The sequence below is a fragment of the Heloderma suspectum genome, chromosome 1, assembly GCF_057233095.1.
Source record: "Heloderma suspectum isolate Gila_16-S chromosome 1, 16-S_ref, whole genome shotgun sequence".
In the NCBI taxonomy this organism is placed as follows: domain Eukaryota; kingdom Metazoa; phylum Chordata; class Lepidosauria; order Squamata; family Helodermatidae; genus Heloderma; species Heloderma suspectum.
Genome location: NC_139458.1, coordinates 224,963,866 through 224,972,799, shown reverse-complemented (window position 1 = coordinate 224,972,799; position 8,934 = coordinate 224,963,866). Strand labels below are relative to the sequence as shown.

Below are 8,934 nucleotides of genomic sequence, written 5' to 3'. Positions count from 1 at the left end.
CACTATTTTTGACATGCTTTTTTAATATAAAAGGGCTGCTCCGGCTTTTACGGCGTCCCCAGTATTTGTACGTATAGGGGAAACTTAAGACAGACCTCTCGCACTGTCGCTGGGCGCTACAGCGGTAGCAAGAGGCTTTGCTACTTGGAGAAGCTGATCCCTCCCACAGCACCCTCCGAGACCTCTTTGATTGGCCGCGGGCTTCGTGGACTCATATCTGTCCAGATCGGATGTTTCATATAGCATCCTGGGACTTGTAGTTTTCCAGAGTGAAATACTTTGTCCGCTGCTTACTGTAGAAGACTTCATGTCCCAGCATGCTGCAGGGCCAAGTGTGATTTATGGCGTGTGGCTATCGCCAACATCCTCGTTTTCTCCTTCATCGTAAGAAGATATTGCTGCCCGATCCAGATCGTGTGTGGTTGACATCTGGCGTGGAGCAACAGGATGGATGGGACGTGAGTATTACATAGATCTATCTCCCCCCCCCCCCCCGATAACTGTGGAAGCAATATTCAGTCAATCCGATTGTTCACTTAGAAGTAAACCTGCTCCTGCCTTCCCGTGTTCGGGCAAATAAGTAATTTGCCAAGCCCTATGCACTTGTTTTTGATGTTTAAAAAAATCTGTATTTAATAATATCTAAGACAGTGAAATGACTTCAGACATATTGTACTATTTGTATTTAGATTATAATTGTTCTAGAGTGTGTGTGTGTGTGTGTGTGTGTTAACCACACACACACACACACACACACACGTACACCCTTCTACCCCAGGCCGTCTCACAACAAGTTTTGGTAGGTGTTGCATAAGCAGAATTTGAGTTGCTTGTAGTCTATACTTAATTTCAAAAGAGGGATTGGGGGAGCAGAGCTGAAACCCTTCTGCTGTGAAAACTTTTTCTCCCTAGTAATCCTTGAAATGGGAGGTGTGATGAAACCTAGTGAGATATATTCACTCTGTACATGCTCAGAAACTCAGTTACTGCTTCATATTCCCCAGTATGCTTCAAATTCCCCAGTCCTGATACTTGAAACCAAGTTTTGAGATGAACCATTCATATATTTCACTGGGTGAGGTCATATTTTTGATGGCTTCCCCGCATAAAATACTCACTGACAGAGCTGCCACCCTGCTAAGAAAACCTGAATTGATTAAGGGCACAAACCTATGTGTGTTTAGGCAGAAATAAGTCCTACAACTCCCAGCATTCCTAGCAATGACTAGCTGGGGGATACTGGGATTGTAGGCTGTATTTCTGTCTGAACATGCATGGGATTGCACCCTAACTGTGTAAGTCCTAGCTGGATGAATAATTAAATTTGATGAATTTACACACAAATAAAAACAAGTTTTCTTAAGCAGGAAACATGTTTTCCCTAGTCTTAGATGTGTAAATGTATGTGTAAATGCGGTCCTGCTTAACCTCAGAACCTGCAGCAAATGGGTCCGAAGCACCCCAGCGGGCAACCAAACTAATCCCAACAGGTTAACATCACCACAGAACAGCACTACAGATGAGATTGTAAATTGAAACTATATATATATATGGGTTTATTGCAGGAAATTCAGGAAAATAAAAATAAAATGGCATGGTGGTTATATGAGCGTTAGAAACTTTCTCCAATTACAGGGAAAGAGGATGCAACAAAAACAGAAGATAAATCCAAAGAATTGCAATTGCCAAAGCTGGTGCTATGAACTTGGCCAATAAGATAATGGCTTGAGCTTCTAACTTTGTTATGACTCCTCTTTCCAACTTGCTCCTGTTCACTACTTGCAGTTCAAAGCTAAACGAAAACAATCTAACCTATGTGTTAACCCTCCTGTTACCTCCTCCTGCTTCTTACTTGAATATAAAAAGCTAAAGCATTACTAAGTTCCTCTAGGCATATGAAGAATAGAAGTAGGAGTTATAGTGAACAGAAAACTCAAGACCTGGGAATAATTCCATTTGTCACCTCTGAAGATGGGATTCCAAATCACCTCCTCAGAAATAACTCCAAGTCCCAAACTTGGAAATCATTCTAAGTTCTACTTTCAGAAAACATCCTAAGTTCCAAAGTGTAAGAGTCTAAATAGGTCCATAGTTGCCTAAATCCGTGGGTCTGGTGGCACAGCAGAAAGAGCGAAGTGGAGCAGCAGCAGGAACAAAAAGCACCACCCCGGAGCTCCCATTCCCTGGGTTTTTATACCCCTGCTCTGCTCAAAGGTGGGGCCTAAGGAGCAATGAGACAATCAGCCTCCAATAGAAAATGGGGTGCACATGGTTAGAACATTTGCTCACCAATCAGAAACAAGGTGTCCTATCTATCTCCCATAATTTCATGTGTCTGGGGAATGTGTCTGGCACCATTACAAACAGGCTACTTTGAAATGTCCCAACATATGACCCAAAGCCTACCATCTGGGCATGCTATGTGCCCAAACGCCTCCTCCTAGTTGTCGCTCGTGCTCAGGGCTACACTTCCCTGCCCAACAAGCATCGAGTAGGGACATTCTCTTATCAGCAGGTGTACACCACGAGATGTCAAAACAGTACTTTTCCTCTTCTCAGTAGGCATCTGAGCATGCTCAGTTCTGCTGTTCATCTCACTTAGACACTCTGCCAGCATGTCCTGGCCTTGAGCAAGCTCTGTGAAGCCGCTTGTAAAGACAGCTGCATTCCCCCCCCCTTCTTCAAAGGCAGTCCTGAAAAATCTCAGTTAGAGTCTCAGTTAGTGAAATAACATAATTTAGCATAAGAGTCAAACTTCACGGTCTTCTTGCCCAGGGGTCAAGAGTCTGGAATATAAAGCTGGTTACGAGTCTGGGGTCTTCTAGGGGCTTTTCTTCTAGGCCTCCCCCAGATCAAATCAGCCCTCTTTATTCTTTGTTAACCCTTTTTAGTACCAGATTAACCGTATGTGGTTTAGCAGACTTCATCTCAAGAGTTTCTCAAGATAAAGTCTGCTACAGCATTCTCTGCTGTGGGAGAGAGAGAGAAAAAACTGCTATCTGCTTTTTTTATTAGTACTCTTTTTAAAAAAAAAGTCTAAGAACCTGCTTGCAGATTAATTGGGGTACCTTTTTAGTGGTAAGGACTTTTTAATTGATTATGTAACCAATCAATGGAGGGAGCAATTGACATTATAAAACCTGTGATTTCTGCCTGCTTTGCAAATCGGGTTTCAAAAACTTCTTTTTTTCAGAATACATAAACATTTCTGTCCACCCTCCCTTGCCTCAATGCAGGTTGTTCACGTTCTTCTGTGGTCATTTCCTTCCTCACCTTCTTCCATGTTCTGTAGCAGGCGGTTAACCCCTGCTGTACTCTCGTTCTGTCTGTAAAGGAAGGCTTGAGCTAACCTCAATCTCCCTGCAAGGTAGACCAGGCCAATTTGGTCCCCAGGCGATAACCCAGGAGCCACCCTCACTGGCACCGGACTTGGCACTGAGGTTTACCCAGGAGGAGGCACCCCTTGCTCAAGGGCTGAATAAAGGTTTGTTAAAAGAGAAAGTTAAGAGTAGAAGAGAAAAGGGGAATAAAAGATTACATAAAGTATGACATTCATAGAAACTTCAAGACAGTACAGCCAAGCTGAACAAAGTGCTGCCTTGTTGTTGTTCAGTCGTTCAGTCGTGTCCGACTCTTCGTGACCCCATGGACCATAGCACGCCAGGCCTTCCTGTCCTGCGCTCTCTCCCGGAGCGTGCTCAAGTTCATATTCATTGCATCGGTGATGCTATCTAGCCATCTCATCCTCTGCCGTCCCCTTCTCCTTTTGCCTTTAGTCTTTCCCAGCATCAGGGTCTTTTCCAGGGAGTTTTCTCCTCGCATTAGGTGGCCAAAATATTTGAGCTTCAGCTTCAGTATCTGTCCTTCCAATGAGCAGTCAGGGTTGATTTCCTTTAGGATGGACTGATTTGACCTCCTTGCAGTCCAGGGGACTCGTAAGAGTCTTCTCCAGCACCACAGTTCGAAAGCATCGATTCTTCAGCGCTCAGCCTTCCTTATAGTCCAGCTCTCACAGCCATACGTTACTACTGGGAAAACCATAGCTTTGATTATGCGGACCTTTGTCGGCAAGGTGATGTCTCTGTTTCTTACTATGCTGTCTAGGTTTGCCATAGCTTTCCTCCCAAGGAGCAAGCGTCTTTTAATTTCATGGCTACAGTCACCATCTGCGGTGATCTTGGAGTCCAAGAAAATAAAATCTGTCACTGCTTCCATTTCTTCCCCTTCCATATGCCAGGAAGTGATGGGGCCAGATGCCATGATCTTCGTTTTTTTAATGTTGACTTTCAAACCAGCTTTTGCACTCTCCTGTTTCACCCTCAGCAAGAGGCTCTTTAGATCCTCTTCACTTTCTGCCATTAGGGTGGTGTCATCTGCGTATCTGAGGTTGTTGATAATTCTGCCAGCAATCTTAATTCCAACCTGTGATTCATCCAACCTGGCGTTTCTCATGATGTACTCTGCATATAAGTTAAATAAGCAGGGTGACAATATGCAGCCTTGTCGCACTCCTTTCCCAATTTTGAACCAGTCGGTTGTTCCATGTGTGGTTCTTACTGTTGCTTCTTGACCCTCGTACAGGTTTCTCAGGAGACAGGTAAGGTGGTCTGGTACCCCCATCTCTTTCAGAATTTGCCACAGTTTGTTGTGATCCACACAATCAAAGGCTTTAGCGTAGTCAATGAAGCAGAAATAGACGTTTTTCTGGAATTCTCTTGCTTTCTCCATGATGCAGCGAATGTTGGCGATTTGATCTCTAGTTCCTCTTCAAAACCCAGCTTGTACTTCCGGTAGTTCTCAATTCGCATACTGCTGAAGCCTAGCTTGTAGGATTTTGAGCATCACCTTGCTGGCATGTGAAATGAGCGCAATTGTACGGTAGTTTGAACACTCTTTGGCGTTGCCCTTCTTTGGCATTGGAATGTAAACTGACCTTTTCCAGTCTTGTGGCCACTGTTGAGTGTTCCAAATGTGTTGGCATATTGAGTGCAGCACTTTAACAGCATCATCTTTTAGGATTTTACATAGCTCAGTTGGAATACTATCATCTCCGCTAGCTCTGTTGTTAGTAATGCTTCCTACGGCACACTTGACTTCACTCTCTAGGATGTCCGGCTCAAGTTCAGTGACCACACTGTCATGGCTATCAGGGACATTCAGATCTTTCCTGTATAGTTCTTCTGTGTATTCTTTCCACCTCTTCTTAATCTCATTTGCTTCTGTTAGGTCCCTGCCTTCTTTGTCCTTTATCATGCCCGTCTTTGCACAAAACGTTCCCTTGATATCTCCGATTTTCTTGAAGAGATCTCTAGTCTTTCCCATTCTGTTGTTTTCTTCAATTTCTTTGCATTGTTCATTTAAGAAGGCCTTCTTGTCTCTCCTTGCTATTCTCTGGAACTCTGCATTCAGTTGGATATATCTTCCCCTTTCTCCCTTGCTTTTCGCTTCCCTTCTTTCGTGAGCTACTTGTAAAGCCTCCTCAGACAGCCACTTGGCTTTCTTGCATTTCTTTTTCTTTGGGATGGATTTCGTTGCTGCCTCCTGGACACTGTTACTGACCTCCATCCATAGTTCCTCAGGCACTCTGTCTATCAGGTCTAATCCCTGAAATCTATCCCTCACCTCCACTGTATATGCAGAAGGGATATGATTTAGGTCATACCTGAATGGTTTAGTGGTTTTCCCTACGTTCTTCAATTTAAGCTGAAATTTTGCAACAAGAAGCTCATGATCTGAGCCACAGTCAGCTCCAGGTCTTGTTTTTACTGACTGTATAGAGCTTCTCCATCTTTGGCTGCAAAGGACATAATCAATCTGATTTTGATATTGACCATCTGGTGATGTCCATGTGTAGAGTTGCCTCTTGTGCTGTAGGAAAAGAGTGTTTGCTATGATCAGCGTGTTCTCTTGGCAAAACTCTATTAGCCTTTGTCCTGCTTCATTTTGTACACCAAGGCCATGCTTGCCTGTTATCCCGGTGATTTCTTGACTTCCTACTTTAGCATTCCAATCCCCTATGATGAAGAGGACATCTTTTTTTGGTGTTAGTTCTAGAAGGTCTTCATAGAACCGATTAACCTCAGCTTCTTCGGCATCCGTGGTTGGGGCATAGACTTGAATTACTGTGATGTTGAATGGTTTGCCTTGGATTCGTACTGAGATCATTCTATCATTTTTAAGATTGTACCCCAGTACTGCTTTTCCCACCCTTTTGTTGACTATGAGTGCTACTCCATTTCTTCTAAGGGATTCTTGCCCACAGTAGTAGATATGATGGTCACCTGAATTAAATTCACCCATGCTTGTCCATTTTAGTTTGCTGATTCCCAAGATGTCGATGTTCAATCTTGCCATCTCATGTTTGACCACCTCCAGCTTACCTTGATTCACTGATCTTACATTCCAGGTTCCTAAACAATATTGTTCTTTACAGCATTGGATTTTCTTTTCACCGCCAGACACATCCACAGCTGAGTGTCCTTTCGGCTTTGGCCCAGCCGCTTCACTCTTTCTGGCGCTACTTGGAAATACCCTCTGCTCTTCCCCAGTAGTATATTGGACACCTTCCGACCTGAGGGGCTCATCTTCTGGCGTCATATCTTTTAGCCTTGTGATACATTCCATGGGGTTTTCTGGGCAAGAATCCTGGAGTGGGTTGCCATTTCCTTCTCCAGTGGACCACATTTTGTCAGAACTCTCCACCATGACCTGTCTGTCTTGGGTGGCCCTGCACGACATAGCTTACGGCTTCACTGAATTCCGCAAGCCCGTTCGCCACAACAAGGCAGTGATCCATGAAGGGAAAGCGCTGGCTACCCTACCTATATGTTACCGAAGTAAGGGCCTCCCGGGATATGATCCTTGCCAGCAGCCTAACAACTCAGAATACAGCCACACCTTCACCCAGGCTCCTTTTATTGCCCAGCCCTGGCAATCCAGGGCAGATTTCCCCCAGCCAACCTTAGACCTGGACTCTGAGGCTCTGGCCCCACCCAGAAGGGGCAGAGGCTTCCCACCAAGCCCAGCTGTTTATTTATTTATTTATTTATTTATTAAATTTATTAATCGCCCATCTGACTGGTCACCCAGCCACTCTGGGTGATGTACAACCCACCATAAAACAATTTAAAACAATAAAATTTTACCATAATTTTTTTTTAAAAAAATACCCTAACCCACCCTAAATGCCTGCCTGAACAACCACGTTTTTAATGCACGACGGAAGCTCATTAAAGAGGGGGCATGACGGAGTTCCCTAGGGAGGGAGTTCCACAGAGTGGGGGCCACCACAAAGAAGGCCCTCTCCCTCGTCCCCACCAGTCTAGCTGTCCTGGCTGATGGGACAGAGAGAAGGCCATCTGAGGCTGATCTTGTTAAGCGGCCTGTCTGGTGTTGCTGGAGGCGCTCCTTAAGATAGGCTGGGCCGGAACCATATAGGGTTTTAAAGGTCAAAACCAACACCTTGAATTTGGCCCGGAAAACAACTGGTAACCAGTGCAACTCCTTCAGCACTGGAGTGATGTGATCTCGCCGGCGGTTGCCTTTAATCAGGCGAGCCGCCGCGTTCTGTACCAGCTGCAGCTTCCGAACTGTCTTCAAGGGTAACCCCACGTAGAGCGCATTACAGTAGTCTAAACGAGGGGAGACCAGGGCATGTACTACCGATGGGAGCAGATGGTTGGGAAGGAAGGGGCGCAGCCGCCGTATCAGATGGAGTTGATACAGCGCTGTCCGGCTCACAGCTGACACCTGAGCCTCCATGGACAGCTGGGAGTCCAAAATGACCCCCAGGCTGTGGACCTGGTCTTTCAAGGGTAGCCGTACCCCATTCAACACCAGGTCAACATCCCCCAGCCTCCTCTTGTCTCCCACCAAAAGTACCTCGGTCTTGTCAGGGTTGAGCTTCAGCTTATTCCTCCCCATCCAGCCACTCACCGTCTCCAGACATTTGGACAGGGATTCTACAGCCAACCTTGGTGAAGATTTGAATGAGAGGTAGAGCTGCGTGTCATCCGCATATTGATGACACTGCACCCCAAACCTCCTGATGATAGCCCCCAGTGGCTTCACATAGATGTTAAATAGCATCGGGGAGAGGATGGAACCCTGTGGCACCCCACAAGTAAGTGGCCACAGGTCCGAAACCTCCTCTCCCAGTGCTACCCTCTGTTACCTGCTGGAGAGGAAGGACCGGAACCACCGCAATACAGTGTCTCCAATGCCCAACCCCTCCAGGCGGTCCAGGAGGATACCGTGGTCAATGGTATCAAAAGCCGCTGAGAGGTCGAGGAGAACAAGGAAGGAGCATTCACCCCTATCCAGAGCCCTCCTCATATCATCCACCAAGGCGACCAAGGCCGTTTCTGTCCCATGCCCAGGCCTGAAGCCCGACTGAAATGGGTCTAGATAATCAGTTTCTTCCAAGTGTGCCTTCAACTGCACTGCCACCACCCGCTCAATCACCATGCCCAAAAATGGCAGATTTGAGACGGGGCGAAAGTTGTTCAGAACTTGAGGATCCAAGGAGGGCTTCTTTAAGAACGGTCTTATCACTGCCTCCTTGAGGGCTGATGGCATCACTTCCTCCTCAAGGGAGGCGTTCACCACCGCCTTGATCCCCTCACCCAGTCTCTCTCTGCAGCTCATAATGAGCCAAGATGGGCAAGGATCAAGTAAGCAGGTGGTCGGCCTTACAGATGAAAGCACCTTGTCCACTTCATCAGGAGGAAGAAGCTGGAACCGATCCCACAAAACTGGTTTGCCACAGGCCGCCTCTTGCTCACTAACTGTATCCACAGTGTGCAGAGTAACACACCTAATCTGATCAATTTTATCTGCAAAGTGCCTTGCCAAAGCCTCACAGGAGGCCTTAGAATGCTCCAGTGGTTCCGGAGCCACAGGACCGACCAGGCTCCGGACCACTTGGAACAGCCT

The 8,934-nt window shown here is 46.1% G+C and overlaps 1 protein-coding gene across 3 annotated transcripts in view; it reads left to right on the top strand.

The window, feature by feature from the left end:
• The first annotated feature begins 324 nt into the window (after positions 1-324).
• Positions 325-8,934, top strand: part of LSS (lanosterol synthase) — a 54,714-nt gene continuing 46,104 nt past the window's right edge. For all 3 annotated transcript variants that reach the window (XM_084820419.1, XM_084820428.1, XM_084820439.1), the window contains exon 1: positions 325-458. In XM_084820419.1, the coding sequence (XP_084676545.1) occupies positions 448-458 (11 nt within the window). In that variant the 5' untranslated portion in view covers positions 325-447. The remainder of the gene's footprint in view (positions 459-8,934) is intronic.